This window comes from Haliaeetus leucocephalus, unplaced genomic scaffold, assembly GCF_000737465.1.
Source record: "Haliaeetus leucocephalus isolate CR32 unplaced genomic scaffold, Haliaeetus_leucocephalus-4.0 Scaffold340, whole genome shotgun sequence".
NCBI classification, from domain to species: domain Eukaryota; kingdom Metazoa; phylum Chordata; class Aves; order Accipitriformes; family Accipitridae; genus Haliaeetus; species Haliaeetus leucocephalus.
Window position 1 is genome coordinate 9,133,497 of NW_010972776.1, and position 21,615 is coordinate 9,155,111.

General features: G+C 47.8%; 1 protein-coding gene across 1 annotated transcript in view; it reads left to right on the forward strand.

The window, feature by feature from the left end:
• The first annotated feature begins 161 nt into the window (after positions 1-161).
• The window catches only part of GPC3 (glypican 3), a 152,926-nt gene continuing 131,472 nt past the window's right edge, over positions 162-21,615 (forward strand). Inside the window, exons 1-2 of the mRNA XM_010572549.1 lie at positions 162-327; positions 9,521-9,682. Coding sequence (XP_010570851.1) covers positions 162-327; positions 9,521-9,682 — 328 coding nt within the window. The remainder of the gene's footprint in view (positions 328-9,520; positions 9,683-21,615) is intronic.

Sequence of the window (21,615 nt, forward strand, 5' to 3'; positions counted from 1 at the left end):
GCCTAAATGCGGCGGAGCCGGTCCCGGCGCTCCGGGAGCGCCGCGCGAGGCGCGGGGCCGAGCTCCGCTCCGCTGCGCAGCAGCAGCAGCAGCGCGGTCCCGGTTCGCGGCGGGGATGCCTGCCGGCGGGGCGTAGAGGAGCGCCCCGGTGCCCCGGGAGGATGTCGGGGAGCGGTGGAACGCTGCTGCTGCTGCTGCTGGTGGCCGCGTTGCTCGGTGCTCCGGGAACCGCGCAGCCGGCGGGGGAAGCCGCCTGCCGCCCGGTCCGCGCCGCTTTCCAGGTGCTGCAGCCCGGAGCCAAGTGGGTGCCCGAGAGCCCCGTGCCAGGTGAGAACGCCCGGCCCCGTGGCGTCCGGCCTGCCCCCCCCCGCCTTTCCCGGTGCTCGCCGGTGGCCGCTCGGGTACGGGGCGAAGCGGCTGCTGCGCCCCGAGAGGGGGGCACGGGGGGGGTGGACGGGACACGGAAGGTGGTTGTGCGGCTGCGGGACGCTGCGGAGCCGGGTGCGGGCAGCCCGCCCTCCCGCCGCCGGCGGAGAGCTGCTCTTCCCGGGGTGCGGGGCTGCCGGTGCTCGGTGACGGTGACCGCCGGGCTCGGCGCTTCGGCTGCGGCGGGTGTGCTCCGCTGCATCCAACCGGGCTAAAACGGAGCCTGCCGCTACGTCCCTGGAATGGAAATCTGGATGAGCGGGTCTTTTATTGCTCTCCCTTTCTTTTTTTTTGGGGGGGGGGTGTCTTTTACCTCGAGGTGGCTCATCTGCAAACTTCTGCTGTCGGGCAGAGCGGGTGTGCTGCCGGCAGAACCGGCCGTCCAGCACGAACGAACACCACCGAACCAGCACCTCTCTTGGGTGGTGGTGGTGTTTTCTCGAGTCTGGCGTGGGGTGCCCGGGAGCGTCCGTGCCCACGAGCGGACGCACCACGCACCCGCCGTGTCCCTGCGGGTCCTGCGTTGGCCGGAGCTGTTTTCCTCCACGCACCGCGTGCCAGGCAGCGAGCGATGCGATGGGCAAAGCCGTCCTGGGAGGGAAATCCCGCTCTGTAAAAAAAAACACTCCGAGAGCATCCAGACCCTCATCCCCAGCTTGAGCTAAAAGGGCTGCCCACAGCTCCAGAAAATGGGGCTGGAAATGGGCAGTGCAGCGTTTTCCGAGCCGCGTGCGTGTGCACCGTGCGGGGCGCGACGGCCCGGGCGGGAGACTGTTCCGGATCTGGGTGAGGTTTTACTCTGCTGTGCAATTAGCATTACAGGTGGCTGCCTGCGTGGCACCGCACCAAACCTCGCCACCTACACCCTAGGAGGCTCCTTTCAGTAGATCTGCCTCGTTCCTATTTTAAAATGTAAGTGAAATACTTGCATTCTCTGCCTTTTAAAGGCCCTTTTGCAGCTTTTTGGTAATTAGGGGGTGTCGGCTCCTCCAGGTGGGTGGCTGTGTGCTTGGAGTGTGTGTACACAAATGGATAGGTTTTGATAGCTGCGTTACAGCTGGAGAACTCGGGTGCTGTTCTGTTAGCTTGAATACGCAGCAGCGAACGCCTGCCCTGAAAAGCTTATGATCAAAGTATGAAAAGAAAGAGATAACAGGCAAACGTGACAGGCAGGGGAGGTGCAATGAGATCATCGCCAGCAGTAGCTGCTTTTAATAATGATGTGTTGAGTTACATTTCTTGCATTCAGTGTTGCACAGGCCAGAAAGACAAGAGTTGCTTCGGCAATGATCTGCTGCAGCGCAGGAGAGGAAGGGGAGAAGCAGGGTGCCTAGGGCTGGGACTGCAAGGTGTCGTGTCTGCTCATGCAAATCCCAAATCCTTCGGTCTGTAGGACTGTAGCTTACCAACAGCTGTTAGATGTAGCAGGAGAGTTTAGATGTACACCTTGGTGAGAGAGTACCTCCTTTATCCCTTCCTATCCTTACATCCCCTTCCCATATCATTTTTGACTATTTTCTTAATGCTTCCTTCAGAGTAGCTGCAGGAGCAGCATCTCTTCTCTCTCCATCCCGCAGGGCCTCGATCTCCTGGTCGGTACAGAGGTAGTGCTGGAAATACGTTGTGATGAAATGTTTGCATCGAGAGTTGCAGGGAGGGGAAAGAGCCGCTCTTATCACCACTAGAATGACAAATTCTGTTGTCTGTAATCAAAGAAATGTCTTCTTCCCCTTCTTCTGTGAAAGTTGGTGCAATGTTTGCTTTGATCCCTAGGTAACTTTCTCGGAGTGCCTTTTTACAGCGAGAGGTGCCGGAGGGGTGGGCAGCCGGGGTGCTCCCGGCGGGTCCCTGTGGGCTGTGCTGTGAGTGTTGAGGGGCTGCCGGGGCCTCCGTGCCACAGTGTGGTTGGTCCTTTCCCCAGAAACCGGTGGCATCCTCCATCCCAGCTGCAGGCCACGGTGTGGTGCTGGCTGGGCTGTGATTGCAGCGGCTGCTTTTGCCCAGGCATCTTCCTTTCCCAGCAGGATTCGGGTTGCTGGAGTTGCTCAGTTGTGCTCTTGCCCCCCTGGGAGCCCCAGCTGCATCCCTGATATTCAGGAGGAGTAAGGAGCCCTTTGCCTCTTCTGCAGAGCCTGTGGGTAGCTGGATCAATATCTCATAACAGGACTGGTGTTTCAAGTGAATGCTTCCAGCTTGTTATGATGATAAAGTTCCCACATATCAAATTGAAAGTGGATTTTACATTTGCCTAAGTACATAAACTTGATCATAATTAAGGCAATGACTGCTTGCTTATACCTTGGATCTGGCCCATCTTGCACAACTCTGTGTAGTAATTACACTTCAGAGCTCTCACTTGTCCTAGTAGCAGCTGCATAAATCTCTGTAATAGGGGAACATCACTCAAGGACTATTTTCCAGGCTTCTGTTTATTGCTTTTCTTCCTTTCATACATCTGTCAATTAAAAAAAGTTTTGGAGTTCTCAGCCACAAATCACCACTGAATCAATTCTGAGAACCTTTGCCTATAGATCATATCAGCCTGGGGAAACTGATGGTTTAAACAACTTATTTAAAAAGTGGTTTTTTTCTGACACAAACAGAAAACAATGACTTCTGGAAGCCACATTTTGCATTATGAGCAGTTGTGGCTGAAGGCATAAGCAGAGGAAATGCTGCCGAGTTGCAACACACGCGGGAGAAATGTCCCACGGCTCTGTTTTACTGGGTCAGCGGCGCGTGGGCTGGGAGGACATCGCACAGCACTCCCCATAGAGGAGCCCAGCCACACCGGACTGATACTTTTAATTAAAAAAAAAAAAAAAGGCAATTCTGATAGATGTGAGGGAAGTGTCGTGCTGTTTCATGAGTGGTATTAATGTTCTGGGAGTAATTCTAGCTGAAGGCGTGCAGCAAGCAGAAACTTGGTCTCCTCCAGTCCTGCAGCATGGGGACCAGGTTTTTGTAGCTCTGGAGCATGTTTTGGCAGGCTCGGAGGTGGGGAGCAGCACGACCTAACTACTGTCAGCTGTGGCTGACTGTTTGGAGAGGTGGGAGGATGTAATTCATGGCAACAGCTTGACTTGAGCGAGATGAGAGGCGCGAAGGCAGGGTGATGGGAGAGTGCTTTTCATAGGTTTTTCTGAAGTTGAGACTTAATGCCAGCTCGTGAGCCAGCCTGCAGTTCTGTGCTTGGGTAACTTCACGTTCATTAATAACTAAATTCTCTTTTTCTTATGCTACCTGTCTTGGTTTTCTTCTTCCTTTTGTCTTTTCCCTGCATAATTTCTCATCTATAAACAGTAACTTGAATTTCCATTTTTCCCGGTCTCTTTTTCTCTCCTCTTTGCTGTTTGGATTTCTTTGTGTTCGTGGTGACACTCCAGATAATTGGGCTGGTGCACGTGGGTAGAGGGGAAGGCGCAAGTTGTCGCCTTGCCAAGATAGGGAGAGGGGATGGATGTCTCTGTCCCTGGTCGCGTGGAAGCTGAGGAGTATTTTTCTTGGCAGAAATATCTGCTGTCAGGTCTGTTTTCCTCCTGCCATGGTGGAGTGCAGTTTCCAGCTTTTTGTTCATTCTCTTTGATGGCAGGAAATATGGATTCACCCTAAGAAAATTGAGGAGATTAATCTTTTGCTTTTGGAGTCGAGGTGTGAAGCTTTACAACTGAGTGGCTGAGCATGTCAAGCTTTCTTCTCTCTTTTCTTTTCTTCTTTTTGGCAGCTGGTGTGTGCCAACATGCAGTATAAAAACTGAAAAACCCAACTCTTCCCGCTGGACTTGATGCACCTTTGCTCGTGAGCTGGTTCCCTTTGTACTCCTGCTCTTTTATTCTGTTTTTCCTGAGTGGGACTAATGATACTCCTCCCCGTGCAGCCTTTCCGTTTAGCTTAGCATGGTGGTTTAAGATCTTAGTTTACTAGATAATTGAGTTTTCTGTTCTTAATTATTTCAGGCCTGCAAGTTGCTCTCTTGATAGTTAAGAGAGCAGGAGCAGAACCCTAAAACTTAGTAGCCTCCCCAGGCAGTGGTTTTATAGTGAGATCATTAATTTTATTTTTTTTCCCAGGGGTTAATTTTAACAACATCCTGAAGAGCGTTCTTCCCAGTCTTTGGAATGGCTGTAGGGTGTGTGCGTGTGAGTGTAACAAACGTGTGTGGTGAGTGGGTGCCCACAAATTAACTCCATATTTTTGATGACGATATTGTTGATACGTTGTTAGGAGGAAACTCTTACTCTGTAAAACCTCTCTATTTTCTCCATAACTACTTCTTTTAAAAGAAGATGCGGTGTTATAGAGCATTATATTTGTGTGGCAATCATCTGCCCAACATTGCGAGACTTGGGGAGGAATCCAGAGTCAGATGGCCTTGTGAAACACAAGATGAAATAGAAAATAAAGGATAATTAAGCAGTAATAAATATCCCATGTAGTACCCATACTGTTCCAAATTTAATCACCTATTGAACGAGGTTGGTTTATAATTTATATCTCTTTAATTAGGTTTTAAAAAGATCAGCACTTAACCTGAGCTCTAAACAGTTGCATTTCCTCCCCCCCCCTCCAAATGCTGGGCATTAAAAGCCAGTGACAGATGCATGACCCCCTAGTCACGTAATATAAAAGAAGGTTTTTAATGAAAAAAAAAAAAGGTATTGAAATAGCTGGGGAAAATCCGCTGTATTTAAAGGTTGAACCACTGCTTTTATCTGTTTAAAGCATGATGTTGACTGCAAAACGATTAGAGAAAGAAAATTAACACTGAGCAGCAGCTTTCTTATGGGCAGTATTAACAAATTGGTGAGCTAAGAGGGTGGGCTGAAGCCCTCTGACATTTCCAGACTGCAGAAGGCGACGGGTGCCGCTGCACGGATTAGCAGAGCTCTCCCGTCGCGTGGGGAGGAGGCTGCAGTAATGTAACATTAAGCAGGGACAGGTTCTTATTTTGGCAATGCCTGGGGTAAATTTGGGGGGAATGTTAATCTGATTTAAGCTGCTGTTGGATCTGGGTGGGCAGGCTTTTGGTGGAAAGCACGACTTGTCTGCCTGTATCCGATGACAGGGTTGGAGCTATCCTGGGGTGCTTAAAATCAAAATACAAACCTTTGGCCTCGTGAAGGAGTTCACAACTGCCTGCAGATGATCTCAAGGGCTTTTTTGACATTTAATCCACTGAAATTATTTTTACTTCTGCTGTACTAACCACCTATCTGCAGGAATAATTGTACATCAAAGTCAAATTTAGTGCTTTAAATTCACTGCTACCCGGTCTTCAGTAAAAATTCCCTGTGTCAGAAGGAGGAAGAGGCAGCGTGCTGCTGAAATTACTGCAGCTGTAGAGATTAGTTCTGTCAGCTAGAAGCGTATGCAAAATTACTGGAGCATTTACACTGCTGTTCCCCAAGATGGCATAAATGGCACAGCACTCTGATGGTGCCTGGCATCCGAGTGCCTATGGAAGGGGCCGCATCCAGCTCCTTCTCACCCATGGGAGTTGGGTGTCGGAGGGTCAGGCTCCCATGCTTAGCATCGCATCAGTGTCACTAATCTTGCAAAGATTGGCGTGTGAGCAACCAAATGCCATTTCATAAAACCGTTGGAGTAATTCGTGGGACACTTTCTTTCCAAAAATGAATTTGTAATGATTTATAGCGAAAGGAGGAGGTTGTTTGCAAGGGCCGAGACTGGCATTACGAGGTGTAATGGTGTGAAACCTTAAGAAAAAGGGGGGTGGGTGGGTTGGGAGATAAAAACAGCCTTAACAGTAAGGGCCATTAGGCAGCGGAATGGGCTTTGCGAGTTGGAGCTATCACTGGAGGTGTTTGTGTTAGATAAAAAGCTTGGAGGGGGTGGATGGGGAGGCAGGGGGTAGGATTTGATGACTCACAGGACCTTTTCCATTGCATTTATGGAGCCAGAAACATGTGCAAGTTTAATTCGTGCTAGTGTCTGGTCCGTGGGCTTGCGGTGTGTTTCCAGGCATTCATGTCTCTGCATCCACTGCGCTTCTGGAGCGTGCGTGGTTTGCACAGCTCCGAGCACTTGGGGTGCAGGGTCTGGGTCTCTTGGGCGGTGCTGCAGCACGAGCGCAGAAGAGGGTCCTCCAAGCAACGGCATGAATAAACCCCAAACGTATTGGCAGGTCAAAAAGCGCTGTCCCTGTTTTATTGGTGTCTGCTGGGGCGGGGGTCCGCGGGGTGCATTAGTGGCTCCTGGGGGACGGGGGTCCTGGGCATCAAAACCTCCTTTCCTTACTATTGGGACTTACAGATGGGACTGTTCGGGTCTGCTCGCCAGCTGGGAAAGCCATATACAGAAAATAGCTGGCAGATGGGAGTCAGGCCCCCGTTCCCTGGCCCTCTGTAGCAACGCTCTGCGCCAGGAGGGACCTTGTCCCTGGTAGCTGATAAGAGCCTGTCCTGCCTGTTGCATTTACCATGATGTTTCTGGTCACCGGTGTTAGTTGAAAACGTTTTAAGCCATCAGAGTTAATTCCCAGGCTTTTTCCTCCTCCTCCATGATTGCTCTGCTACAGCATCTGTCTCTACTTCACAAAAATAAAAATCCATTGAAGGGCAGAAATTGGCTTAATTGCTAAAAAGAAAGATGGGATGTGAGTAGATGACCTTGCTGCTCCCTATCCCTGGCTTTAACTTGCACAGATCTCTTAATTGCCAACTCTCAGATTTTCTATATTGGTATTTCCATTAATCATGGAAGGCTTTTTTTTTTTTTAATTTGAAATCTGTCCTAATATAATAAAGGTAGGAGGAAATACGCTTTGTATTAACAATAAATTTATGGCTGTATTGTAGTGTTAAAGAGACCATGCAAAGCCTTTTTGCGGTGTAAATTGACTTGGATTTGACTTTAAAAAAACCTCTTTAACTTGCTGTTACATAACCGCCTCTCTCATTAACACAGTGTCTTGCTGTTACGTGGTTTTATGGTCCCTGTTATTTTCTGGATGTGTGAAATACCTGTCGCTGTGCTCCAGTGGAGTGGGTTAGTTCATGAACTGCTGAGACTCGATCTTTAGATGTCAGTGGTCCTGGCTTTTTGTCGGAGGGCTTGATGAAGGAATTGGTGCTGTGCATCCTGCTTTGCAGAAGGGGAAACTGAGGCAGGGGGTAGAGATGGAGCCGGGATGGTGGTGTGGGTCCAGCCTTGGGCTGGACCTCTTTCTCCACCTTTTCCATGCATTGTTTTGCAGTGACGGCAGGACTTGCATCGATTAAAGCTCCTTTCCGCATGTGAAAGGCATGTTGCATGTGAAGTGTTTCACGTTGTTTTTCCCAGGCTGTGCCAGGGGAAGGGATGGGGCTGGAGGGAGGAAGGTTTCTGCTGTCGCTGCTCCCGAGCCCTGACAGCTGGTTTTCCCTTGGCGGTGTGCATGACTCTTCTTCAGGAGGTACATGATTGAAATGACATTAATATTAATCCTGTTCTTCTAGAGTACACTTACAGAAGTGACTTTTGACACTTTCTAGTAATTAGGGAGAGAGTGGATGAAGTAAAAGACTCTTAAGGAGAGGAGAGGGGATCCTGGAAGGATGCGTAATACTTACAGAGCAAAGATGTAAATTACCAAAATTGCTTTTAATGAGGAAAAAGACCTCTATAGCAAACGGGAAGGCAGAGCGAGGGCTGAGGGGTATGTGGAGCCTTCACCTTGTCTGGGCTGTTGGTCGCTGGCTTGGGAACTGCTTCCTAATGCTGGTTCTGGGCAGCGCTGAGCCTGACAGGGAGCTGCTCCTGCTCTGGGCGTGATGCAGTTTGGGTGGCAGAGACTGAAATGAAAGGTTCTCACTGCTGTCTGGCCCTGGATAGCTGTTTTTAATGGAGTTGTTGCTTACTGTCTGAGTTTCTAACAACAGTGTCAGAGTGTCAGATGAGATGTGTTTTCCATGATGAGGGCTATTTGCTTTGATACGAGCTTGTTGCTCTGCTTGTGTTTGTGGGGCCACAGTTTGCTATTAAAAGTTGGTCGAGAATGAGACTTTGTTGCTGCTACTTCCAGCTCTTCTGTTTCATCTTCTCCAGATACCTAAACCCAAAAGATGATTTTTTTTTTTTTCCTGGATTTTATTTATCACTTTTTAGCTAACAACACTTTTCCTAAAATTGTCTACTCCTCCAGGAGTAAGAGGTTTGAGAACATCAAAATCCAAAGTTTAGCATCACTGACCAGCGCTTTGAGTTACAGCTCAAGATGCCAGAGCAAGTGATGTTCCTCTTGCATTTGTCCCATGGCTTTTGTACCATTCTGGTGAATGGTGGAGGTGCTGCCCATGCGGTGGCATGTCTGCTACTGAAAAGGCACTTGCCTTTTGCGGTGCTCAGTGCCTCAGGACCTGTCCCTCTGCAGTGGGACTCGCACAAGTGAAGCAATAGACCTTGGGCTTTGCCTGTTGCAATGGGGGAAGGATGGGATGGTGAAAGTGGTGGGAAGACTCAGGAGATAGGTACAGTTTAGAAGTCTGCACTAAAAAAAAAAAAAAAAAAGTAAATCATTGTTGTGCTCTCCTGTTGTTACTGTTATAGCTGTAGATGCAAAAGGATGGAGATTGCAGGCAAATAACACAGTTGTTATTTGTTTTAAGCCAGTTTTAAGGTTTTATGCAAATTACAAGCATATCCTGCGTGCTGAACTATGTGCATTGCTCTATTCATTGTAAATCCGCAGCTTCAAATCCTGGCTCCTTTTTCCGCCTCCCACTCCATCTCTTCTGCTGCCTGCAGCTCCTTACCAGTGTGCTGGTAGGCATGCAGGAGACAGCGGGGCGATGGGCTGTATCGCTCTGCTCGGCACCAGCACATCAGTGGATGGAGTGTGTGGGAGCTAAAGCAAGCAGTGTGCTGGCAGGCACACATAGCAAGCTCTCGGGGGCTATTGCTCAGCAATCCTGGCTCTGCCTTATCAGTCTTCTCCTTCGGCCAAGCTGCTTCCTCAGGACAAATCCCAGAAACGTCATCAATTTGCCCAAATGGTAATTGCAGAAATACCAATGTATGGAGTTGGTTTCCTCTCCGCTCCCAGCAATTCCATGTCCTAATGCAAATTTTCTGCCCTTCTTGTGTCTCTCTCCAGGGTCCGATCTGCAAGTATGTGTCCCGAAGGGCTCCACGTGCTGCTCGAGGAAGATGGAGGAGAAGTACCAGGCAACAGCCCGCCTGAACATGGAGCAGGTCCTGCAGTCTGCCAGCATGGAGCTGAAGTTCCTCGTCATCCAGAACGCCGCCGTCTTCCAAGGTGAGTGCTGGGGTGGTCCAGGCACATGGCAGGAGGACATGCTTCTGCTCCTCTTCTTCAGCACCTGGCAATCAGAAGTACAGGTGGTTGGAAGCTTTCTGTTCATTTTTTTTTCGTATGTTTGTGTATAGTATATATGCTTATTTATGATAAATAATACACCTGGTTTGGTATATGGCTTCTCTACAGGGCTTGTCCTAAATATTCCTATAGCTGAAACAGCAAATGTAAATTTAAAGACTAAACCTCTTCAAGCGCAAATTTAAAAATAAATGAAAAACCCCACTTCTCCAAGAATTAAAATATCTGCGCAAGTATTGGTGTCTTGTCTGATTCTGCCAGTCCCCAAAACCAGGTTGCAGCAACATGATCTGGTTGTCACCGCAGTGTAATGCTAGGTAAGCATCTGACTAAAACGTTTGTATTGATTATGGTTATCCACCGCAAAACAAAGTTGGTTATTCCATGTGAAAGTGGGTAGAGGCTGCCTTGTTCACAAGTGTGGTCCCTGGTGCTCGCCGTGGGATATTTGAGTGCTTGGGTAACCTGATGCCCCACTAGACGGTGGCAGCTCTCTTCTTTTTCTGATGATAATGTGATATATTGTCTTTTTAGCAAAACTGGTCTTTGACAAATATTTTCTACTGTGGATACACACTTGTTTGTGTCACTTAAATCTGCAATCTTTTTTTTTAGGGCCTTTACACAAGCAAAACTTACTCCATCCATGGTTACTGTGTGGTGAAATGATTGCTTGTCTGTTGAATGCTCTCCTGTTGAGGTTCCATCGCTCTGTATTAATGGCATTTTTGCCTATATTTAAAAAAGAAGGCATGAGCAATCAAGTGTTTTTTCCTTCATGCTGATATTTTTGCAGAATAATTGATTTACTTTTGTTCATGCCTCACTAACAGCAAGACCTAAAGCCTCCTGAAGCCTGTGAGATCACGGCAAAGCTGTGTTCTGGTCCACAACTGACTGATGAAGTCTAAAGTGTTGTTTTTCTCAACGTGAGATCAAATAAATTGCTGAGGAGGTAACAGCGTATTTTTTTCCCCAATACTTCTTAATGCAGTGACCATTAAGTTCCAATTCTGCTAAACTGAATGGAGTAAAACTAATGAGAGATTGGTTTCCTAGGCATTGGAAACGTGGACTAGCTTCAGAAATAGGGAATAACCTGGCTGGAATACAAAGTGTCTGCCTCCTCTCTCACCATTTGACAAAAACATTGTAACATCAGAGTTTTTGTGTGTAGGAATGATGCCCTATGTTACTACAGGTTGTGCATAGCTTAGCAGAGTCGGGTGCTCTAGCTCTGAATTTTCTGCCTCTTCTGGAGAGAGTTGAATCCCTTGCTCTGATTTTTTTTTTTCTTTTCTTTTTTTTAATCATGTTTTCCATGCTGGCCATGAGAGCGCCCTTTCCCTGTGCCAGGGTTTTGGAGCGGATATTACTCTGAAAAGCCTTGGTATGCAGAATGCCATTCTTGGTGGTGGGGAAGAAAAGCATTTAATTGAAGAATTCCTTACCGCTTCTGCTTATAAAAAAGCTCATGACTAATTTTAAAGATCTGTTGCAATCCCATTGTAGAGGAGGAATTCCTAGCTGGAACCATTGAGGAGCTCACTTTAATTACCTCGTATAAAGTGTTTTGGACTTGGAAGAGCATTTTATTAGACTTTGAAAATAGTCTACTTCTGTTATCTTTAAATTTAGTCTCAAAGTCTGTAGAAGAACACTTTTTTTAATAGGTGGATCTTTTGATTGCTGCTTGTTTAAGAGTATTTTAATGGCTGCAGTGCCAGAGGCTGTTCCAGCTATAGAAGTTGTGCTTGGATCCAACATATGGCAGTCTGATTTCTTGTTTCGTGGCACTGCTCGTGGTAGGGGACAGACGTCTGTCTCAGGACATCACTAAGGGAGCTGGCTCTGGGGTGCAGCATCTCAAATCGACCCCCACCAGTGTGCTGTTTGCTCCCTCCCACGCTGCCAAGGTACGTGCTATGACAGTTGGCTGCAGGTCAGAAAACTCGCTGCTGCCCTGGCACAGCTGGAGGGTGCAGGATGCCTGGGACTGTGCAGGCTACGTTCAGCTATAGGGGGTGCTGGGGCGGTCAGGCATTCGCGACCGCTGTTGGAGCCCCGGTGGTCCCTGGGCATGTCCTGCAGGTCCTGCTCCCGCGTGCTGTCTCTGCTCGAAGCTGGGGACGGGTGTCCTGCGGCTTTGGGAATTGGGACCTCAGGAGTGGGATGGCTCAAAGCAGTGCCGGCTCTCACAGGCATGCTCTGGCAGGGGAGAAAGCTCTCCGCGCGGGTCTTGCATTGGGCAGGACCCCGGCATCTGCTGGCGATCCTGCACGGAGGATGGGTAATTGCACTGGTCTCTAAAGCAGAGTAATATGTTGGTATGGAAACACATCCTCACCACTCATATTAAAAACACAAACGTCAAATCCTTCAGAGTTAATTTTAATATTTTTAGCCTGGCATCTAAAGGGATTGCTAGTCTGACAAACAAAATCTCACCCAGATGTTATTATTTTGCACCAAATTTAATTTCTTCCTGCTGAAGCTAGAGCAGCATCTCTGCTGATAAAGATCAAGGGAAATTGTCTGGCATTTACAGAAAATCTCATCCAGGCCTATCTGTTACAATGTTCACTTAGCAAAGTTTATTAGATTATTAGTTTTAGACCCTTGGGCTTTTTCTTTAAGAAGGAAAAATCCCAACCAAAAAAATCCTCCCTTCACTAGATTTAAATGGTACAATTAGCTCCCGGTCTTATCTTACAGGCATTTTTTAAAATTATGAAGATGATTTAAGTAGTGATTTAATCCTTTGGAAACTTGCTGCATTTGACAATCTTAAAATGGATTGTAGCTGCCTTGACTGCAGTTAAATCCTACTCTAGGATTTCTTTGAGGGCAGGTTTTTTTGCTTTCATGTGGTGTACCCGTGCTGGTATCTCCCCATGTGTGCACCTCCAGGTTCAGGTTTTCAGCTGACGGCAGCTCCGTTGTGAACCATGCAGCTAGGCTGAACCACATCGCTTCAAAACTTGCTCGTCTGTCTTTTGACGAGTGACATTTAGCGTTGCTCTGGGGTTCTCATCCAAACTAACCAGTCAGTTAGTGCAACTAACCCGCTGTGGCAAACGGCGAGAGCCCTGCCTATAGTTTGGTTTCTCCCCTCTCTTTCTTCTGACCTTAGATGTTGTTTTTTTGGTGGGGCGTTTCTGGCCCTGCCATCACCTAATCTTTTTCTATTAAAACAACCAAAAAAAGCCCTCAACAAATTCTACTGATTTCCTGAATATTAAATCTGAATATTAATAGCTCAGCTTTGTGAAAGGTAAACTTGAACAGGAAAATACCAGGGTTTTTCCTGTTTTTGGTTTTTTTTTTTTTTTTCCTCCCACCAAAGAACTCTGTTCCCTGGGGTTGGGTTGTGTGCATGTTCATCAGTCTGATGCCTCCTGCTTCCTAAGTTTGGGAATTTGCTTTTGAGTGATCACTTAGTTTCTTGTCCTGCATATTGATGGTGTTGCACTGTGGATAACAGAAAACTAAAGCTTTAGCAGCTGCTCAGATGCAGCTTTCATGGTAACACTCCTAGTTCTTTTTCCAAGGGAAAAGGTACTTTTTAAAAAGCAGACTGCAACACAATTAAGCACAGAAGGACTTTCCAAGGGAAGAGGAGCATCTGCACCCATTGCTTTGTGTAGGACTTGCCGGTAAGCTTCCCCCTCCGGCAAGTGTGAAGCACAGGAATAGAAGAGCTGACCATTAGGGTCTGCTTCAGCAGGAGTCACGCAGTGTGATCCTGGAGAAAGTTGCTTTCATTATTTTAAGTGATTGCTCGAATAAGCTATCAGCAGGATCTCACATCGCCCTTCTGCAGCCTCTTCTGTTGATGCTGGTCAAATCGTGGAGTGGCCTCTCTCGGCGTGGTGCAAACGCCGGGCTGCCGGAGCGCGTCGGTGGCTGCTCTGCGATCTCCTGGCAGTGACGGCGAGGCCGCTGGAGCCGGCAGGTTAGCAGTGGTGTAAATCTTGAGATACACCATATGCCTGTTTCTGACCCCGAATCTAGCTGCCCTGCCGCTTGCGCGGGCGCAGGGCTTGCTTCCACCCGTTTCCCAAATAGCTCCTGTGGGGCTGCTGGGACTTGGCTGGGAATGTGGGGGACGGTGGGAAGGCAGGAGTGCAATTACCCGAACTGGAAAATTGGCTGGGATGCTGCAGTTGAATCCCCCTTGGTGAAAACCTGTAGGCTTAAATTAAGACCCGATCTGTTCCCTCTCAAAGGCAATGGTATTTAACCTTCTGCAGATGGCAGCTGGAAGACAAAAAGAGCTCTGTTTGGTGCCTAAGGGGAGTTTGCAGGGGCTATGGAGACGTGGGGGGCTTTTGGGATGTTTCACAGTAGTTTCTGGGAAGCCCGTGATAAATTGATACAGATAAACCTGTCTGTACGTGTACATATTCTCTTATTGTGGGAGAATCCTGTTTCTTCTCTCCGGAGCTGAGCCCTCGGTGGTTCTGGCAGAGCAGGCGGTGTGGGGAGGACGTCGATTCATCTCCCCTTGCGTGCTGCAGTAGGATAAAGGCAGAGCTGTAACTCTTAGTCCTACCAGGCGGCTCTGAAGGCTGTAAATCCTCCATTAGGCATAAATGCAGCCATTTTGGTTATTTATAGTTATTTACACTATCCATTCATATCTGTCAGGAGTGAAGGCGGTTTTGACATTGCAAGCTTCTATCATGTTATCTTTAATCCGTTTAGAGGCACCTAAGCCACAAATATATCAGATAGCCGATCCTAATGTTGGAGTCCTCTAAAGTATGACTGAATTATTTATTTTGTTATGATGAAAATGTCTGGGCTTTATTGGGTTTTCTTTGAAGAACTTGATTCTGCTTGAAGTCTGGAAGATAAAAGATCAGCTATTGTCTCTCCAAGTTTCTTATTCCGAATCCTTCAAGGCTTTTCATTTTTCACGAGCTGCTGTTACTACTTTAGAGTCAAGGTGAGGGAGTTAAGATTTCTTTTATTCTATTAAAGAGGTTTAAGTATATGAAAACTTTTATTTTTACTAATTATGCCTTGCACGGGTAAATCCAAGATGCATGCAGCATCAGTTAGGCGAGAAGAAACGGGCTGCATGGTGGGAGCTATTGCATGTTAATCGCCGAGAAGGGTCCACTGATGCCAGCACTGCCCAGCAGAGCTCGTGTCTTACCGTTTGGAATAGTTTAATACTCCAGCGTCTTTAAGCCAATTAAGTCTGACAATGCAGGAGCGTCTTTCAGGTGTTGGCAGTAGGAGGATCCTTGGGTGGGCTTTAGCACGGCACCGTTCTGCAGACCGCTGTCACTTAGTGTGGGGAGGAAGGAAGGAAGGTAGGAGGCAATACGGGGCACGTGGGAGAAGTTTCTGCTTGAAAAGTTGGTAGCTGTTTCTGAATGTGTAAAGCAGCGGAGGTGAGAGGTGCTGAGAGTCGGGAGGTCTTGGAGTTGAACCAGCCCCGAGGACCAGCGGGCCACGGTTGTGGTGTGTGCGTGGGTTCGGGTCTCTAACCACTGTGCAGGTTTGGATCATCAGCCAGGCTTCTTGCACAGCTTTTCTGTGCAGGAGAAAAGTGATTATGGTTAACTGAATAAATGTAAAAAAAAAAAAGATTCTTAGCGGTAGTCAAATGTGATATGAGTGGGATGGTCGGCTTAATAGCTGCAGGTGTGTTGTGAAAAGTGCATGTGAAAATGTGAACTCTTGCTTGTGCGCCTGTAAAATATTAAGCTGACATTTTAGAGTGGACTCAAAGAATGAATTCATTTTTGGAAGAGAATATTAAAACTCTAATTAAACTTTATAAGTAAATAAGCACCACAAATAGATCTCTGTTATCATCTTATAATTCCTGTTCCTAATTAGTCCTCTGCTAACTGAAGTCCTGCTGCATCCTTCTGTGGCGCACCTATCTCCACAGCAGCAGTTCTTCTCTCCAAAAGCTTCTTGTTTTGTTGTTGTTGTTTTTAAATTTTTTTATTAATGTGTATTTAAAATAGGAATTGTCTTGCTGGGTCAATTCAGGCTGGTATTCTGCCTTTGGCAGTGGTTCCTGCCAGATGCTCCGGATGCGCAAAGTTTGTAGTGGAAAACTATGGCGATACGTTTCCCAGGTTGATAACGATGTTCTAAACCAATGATTACAGGTAGGTGGAAAGAGCTGTCTGCATAATGAGAGATCTCCGGTTGTCAGAATTGGTCTAGGGAGGTAATGTTTCCTTTCAAATAACCAGAACTTATTGTTCATAAATCACAGTTAATCTGTTTATTACACTAGCATACGAAGCTGGAAGTCTGGAGTGTGCTATAATGCTTAGCTTTAGGAGCAGAGCTGTAATAGTAGCAGCAGTTTCAAATGATTTGAAATTGGGGGATCAGCAAAATGCAGGAGTTTGTGGAGGCTCTGGGCATTAAAAATGACTGCTGAGGATTGATGAGTTTCTTTAACAAATTGTAAAATCCATCATGCAGGAGTTAGGGCATGAAACTGCCCTCCTGAGCCGCATAAACCATGGTTTTGGAAGTATTGCATGACAGTGCACACTACCGGGAAGGGAGATTTTGAAAGATGTTTGGTTTTGCTTTTGTTTCTTCCTCTTGCTGCCTGGAGTATCGATGCCAGCACGGTGTTGGCGTGCAGCTCGCCAGGCTCTGGGTGTGCTGGATGGAGCTGCTCCCCGGAGGAGCCTCTCGGTGCTCCTTGTGATGCTGAGCCTGAGATACGGGGCTCCCCTCTTGCCTGGGCTCCCTCTCCCCTGCCTCAATACCAGAGTGGTCACATTTCCCTCGATCTTCCAAAATCCTGGTGCATCTCAGGCAGCTTTGCACAGCCCTTGCTCACAGCTGATGGAGAGCCTGGCAGGCGTCTTTGGGGTGCCTCCTTGCAGGAGGGAGCTTGTTGGTTTTTGCTGCTGTTTCCCTGCATCCCCATTTGAAGCCTGCAGTACACACCCACACCGACGGCCCCTCTTGCTCCCATCTGCGTTTCCACGCAGAGAGGGTCCCTGTGGGGTCCCCATGTTGGGTATCCATAGGTTGACTGCTGTAGGAAGAACCTGCACTGTGCCCTTTGCAGAGGGCTAGCAGCAACTCCCTGGCACATCTGTGGAGGAGTCAAGTGTGTGGTAGGAGATGTCCCTGGCCCCCCAGCCCCTGCTTTTGGGGCCTTTGTGACTTGAAGGGTGCAGCCGTGGGGAATTGCATGTGTTTGAGATCCCTTCCCCGTGTCCTGACTCTCTTTGTTTTTTCCCCTGCAATTAAATACTGCTGACGCCCTTCCACTCATCGGTGAAATGAGGCTTGGAGGTTAATAGGGGCTTTTTGTAACTGCCTGCATGCTGCTTCAGCAGTTTTTAAACACTGCGCTTGGTGTCTGGGCTTAGGGGTCCCCAGTTCAAAGTGTGCGGAGGAATTCCGGGATACTTGCGGACCTGCCTTCTGCTGCCGGGGTACTGCACCCTGCCAGCTCTGCCGCTGCTTTTCTGCTGTGAAAGGGGATGGTGCGCCCCTGCTTCTGAGGGGTGTAGGGAGGCATTCGGGGCTGCTCGCCGGGCAGGGCTGTGGCAGATGCTGCGCCCAGGTCCTCTTGTGTCCGTGGTGCTCTGCCTCCGTAGGAGATGTGGACCTTTTGGATGGCGAGGTGTCTGGGCTGGGTCTCTGCAGGAGCATCGTGGCCTTGCTGGGATGCCCGCGGCGTCTCCTGCAGCTCCTCCATGTCCCTGCGACGTGCAGCGTGGTGGTGCTGCCCCTGTCCCATCCGCTCTGAACCCGTGATGGCAAAACATGATCCTCCGCGTTCCCTGTCGGAGCGGGAATTGTGAGATAACCAGGGAGCGAGGGCTCCCGTGTTCCTTTGAGTCTTCCACTTCAAGTGGGCTGTTTTCTGTAATTACCTTTTGAGCTGCAAGTTATCATCTTTTGATAGTTCAAGTACTAACATTCTTAAAATGCCTCCTAATGCTATAAAGCAGTCAAATTGCATCTTTCTAGCTTGCAGTAGGATGATATAAATGTCATGTTACCCTTGAATGTGGTATTTATAGAACTGCTTGGTGCCGTTGAATTTTTTTTTGTTTTTCCTTTGTAATTCCGGTACAGAAATGGGCATGGCGGCATCTTCTATCTCTTGGCCTGAAAGGATAAATAGAGGCGTTCTCATCGTGTAAAGTGTTTAAGATGCAAACGAGCTGGTTTGGGTTTGCTGGGGAGGAAAGGGGGGAAGAAGCCAGTGCCCAGGAATAAAGTCAGGGACTGTCTCTGTAAAGAAAACATTTTGCTAGATTGTCATCTACTTTACTTTTAAAGCAGCAATAAGATATAGCGATAAAATGGCCAATGGCGCCTTTCATCTGAGGGAAATGAACTCTTGCTGAGCCAATTAAACTGTCAATACGCTGTGGTTTCACGTTCCCTTGAGCAGACTGGGTCACCTCAGGTGTGTTACTCACTCTGACTTCGACTGATGTGAAATCAATTTTAGCGATTTATAATCTTTCATTTTCCTGTGAAAGTATATTAATCTGTGAAAAACACCACTCAAATAGTGAGGGCAGATGAGAGCTTTCTACATGAGTGTGTATAGCTGGCAGTCCCTCTTGGGTTATCTGGTACGTAGAAGCCTGTGTAACTTTTGGACACACCGGAGGCACCAACAATCCAGTCTTCAAGCTTTGGGCTTTATCCTCAAAATGTTCTAAAATCATAGGGGTGTCTTGGTCTAATTTTTTCACTACTCAGCTGCAGTAGTTTGAAATTAGCTTTATTCCTTCAGCCCCGAAGAGGCATGCCTTTCCGCATTCTTTCCAATCTCAAGAGCAGCAAAGAAGTGAACGTGGCAGACTCATGGTGCGGACTGCTCGTTAGAAAATAAAGCAGATGCGACTAGCATGGATGGTGGAGAGATGCTGAGGGGTGTGGGATCTTCCCTGTGTTTTGTTTCTGTGGCAGCAGTATCTAAATATTTGGGTTTAGGTTTTCCTCCTGCTGCTGTGAAGGGGATGCAGGCTGGACTGCGTCCAGTTCAGACTGATGTGCCTGGGGGAGATGTTACCTGGAAAACCCCTTTCATCCAGTTACACTGGGATGCTGTGCCTGGTGCTGGGTCTACCTGCAGCCCTCAGAACGGAGGTGTCTGTACTGCAAGATGCAGCACCGTTGCTCTGGGGTGACCTCGTTGCTTGCCGTGTTGGACATTGCTTTAGGGTGGCCTCGTTGCTTGCTGCGTGGACGCTGTTCCTTTGAGGTAGGTTTTGTTTTGGCAGCTTCTTGGATCTTCTGTTGCTTTATGGGTTGTCGGTGGGTACTTGGCGCACCTCAGAGGGGTCGTGTCCCTGTGGTGGTCCTTTGTCTGCACTACCAAGCAGAATGTGCCGAGAGCTCTGCTTTTCTCTGAAGGGCCTTTATGGGTTCAGGCAGCAAGGGTGAGTGCTGACATAGTGTTTATTTACAAGAGTAGTCAACTGAGCTGTATTTAAAACATCGCGTCTTCTTCTTAAAATGAAATCTCGGCTTCGGGAGCTCTGTAGGCGTTGGAAGATGGTCATAGTAGCCATCTCTCAGCGCAGCAAGAGAGGACCCATGTCCTGTTCCCTGCGAATATGTTGAGTTTTGGAGTTGCTGGAAGAGTCTCCAGCCCTGTTTTTGACACGTAGTCGGTTTGATGAGCCTGTGATGCAGTTTCTCCACCCAAGTCAGCTGAGGGGTGAAGGGAAGCCTCCTTGCATCAACGGGTAACTTGCTTGACATCAACAGCACTGGAAAAGCTCTGACGGGGAGAAAGCCCCGAGGGTGTGCATGTGTGGGAGAAGACTTGCCTAATGGGGAAGAAATGCCTCATTTTTAGGTTGCTAAAGGCGCCCTGCAGGTCCTCTTTCTGTAAACTTGATTACATGAGCTGCTGGGAACCCAGGAGGTTTTGGCACGGCTGAGTTTCTGGGGTTTGTGGGGGCTCGGCTGCAGTCTGTGGGTGGCCTGGTGCTTCCCAAAGGTTGACCAAAGCTCTTGCTGTGGCTTCCAGGACACCCTTAAACCTCCTGCTTTCCCCTGCAGCAGGGTTGGGTCCCACCGCGAAGCGAAGGGGCGAGTGTGGCATTGCACGGTGGTGGGAACAGGCTGGTGACCAGCAGCTAGGGCACGCTGGTTGCTGGTTAAGGTCTTGCAACAGAGCCGAAGCGGTAGGATAGCCTCTGCCATCTCCCTTGTGTGTACCTGGGTTGGGCTACGTGGAGTTTGAAAGCTACAGTTTACCAGGTGGGAGGCTTGGCTAAAACAACGTGACACCCTGGCTGTACCCTCCAGGGGGTACCACGTCCCTCCGTGGTATCGCCAGCTGGAGCACTTTTTGGGATGAAACTTCAGTATGGGCCGCAAGGTCCTGGGTGTGGGAGTCACGCGGGTGTATGAGAAGCTTTGCGTTTGAAATTAAAGCTCTCGCACATTGGCTGCAGAAGAATGTGACCCAAGAGCATCTCGGAGACAGATCCCACCGGGTGATTGGAAAGAGCTCCAACTCTTATTAATGTTTGAGAAGGGATGGCATTTTTGTCACCAGTGCCCAGGGCTGCCAATGCTCTCCCCAGCTGAAAATAGCAATGCAATAGTCACTCTGGTTCTATTGCCTTCTTCGTGGTGGGCTTTTTTTTTTTTAAATCCCATAAGAATATTAAACCCTTCTGGCTTTCTGATAAACATAGGCCTAACAGGTTTTTCTTCTCACAAAGGGAAAATGTTTTTGCTCTTAATCTTGATCCAAAAGCTTCAATGATGCTGCAGCTGATTGCTGCTCCCGTGCAACCTGTGTGCTTCTGCTGGTTTTGCGTGGGTAGAGGGCTGGAGTAAAAATCAATTCTTGTTGGCCCACAGTGAATTAAGGAGTTGGTTGAAGCATGCCCGAGAATGTTTTCACCTCTGCTTTGCATGGTAGATTAGTTCAAAACTGCTGCAAAATAGAAATTGATGACCAAAGTGATGAAATGACTTGTTTTTTCCACCCTCCCCTCTGCTACTGCTGTAGTGCTTGGAAGTGACATTGGTGGGATGGTGATACCTTGACATGCTCAGCTCTTATGCTGAAAAGGCACTGGAAAATACTTCAGGGTGTATTTATGCAACGAGCTAAATAACTTTCAATGCTGGATTTAGCAGTGGTTAGATTGGTAATTGGTTGATAGATTGGTTGAATCTGTAATTGCTGCAGTGTGCGCACCAGCTGGCTTTCTTTGCATGGTTTTGATGTGATGCTGGATTGAGCCCATTTGTCCCATATAATGCTGGTGGGTCAGTCTCAGACAACTGGGTTTGCATGTGGTAGTTGGTGCTGCACGGGAGATGAGTAAAAACTCTCGTGTGTGAAAGTAAATGCATTTCCATGAAGCAATGCATCTAGGAATCACTGCATCTTCTGTGACAGATGAAATGTAGGAAGCACTGCATAGTTAATCTGCTAATATTAAAAAAAAAAAAAATCTTAACTGGGGAAAAAAAAAGCCTGAATGTGTGCTTGGGGAAAAAAAAATAAATCACATAAACCTGTTGGTTAGAAAGTGGAGATTAAAAAAACCAACCTTCTGAGACAAGGCAAAACAAACAGCAGTGTAGATCAATTGTAAACAAATTCTGTTGCTGATTAGCTCTTCCCAAATTTGTCATCTTCAAGTCAGAAAACCTATGATTGAGTGGCATGAAGAAGCAATTTTAAAAGCAGTAGAGAACAGTAAGGCTGCCTCTAGGATTACAGCTCACAGCTTTGGAATTCACTCTTTTTGAAGGAAATTGGCGAGTAACAGATTGCAGTAATGCAGCATATTTGTATTGGTCAAATTCTTACTATGATTGCAGTGAAAAATGATGTTCCTTTTTTTAGG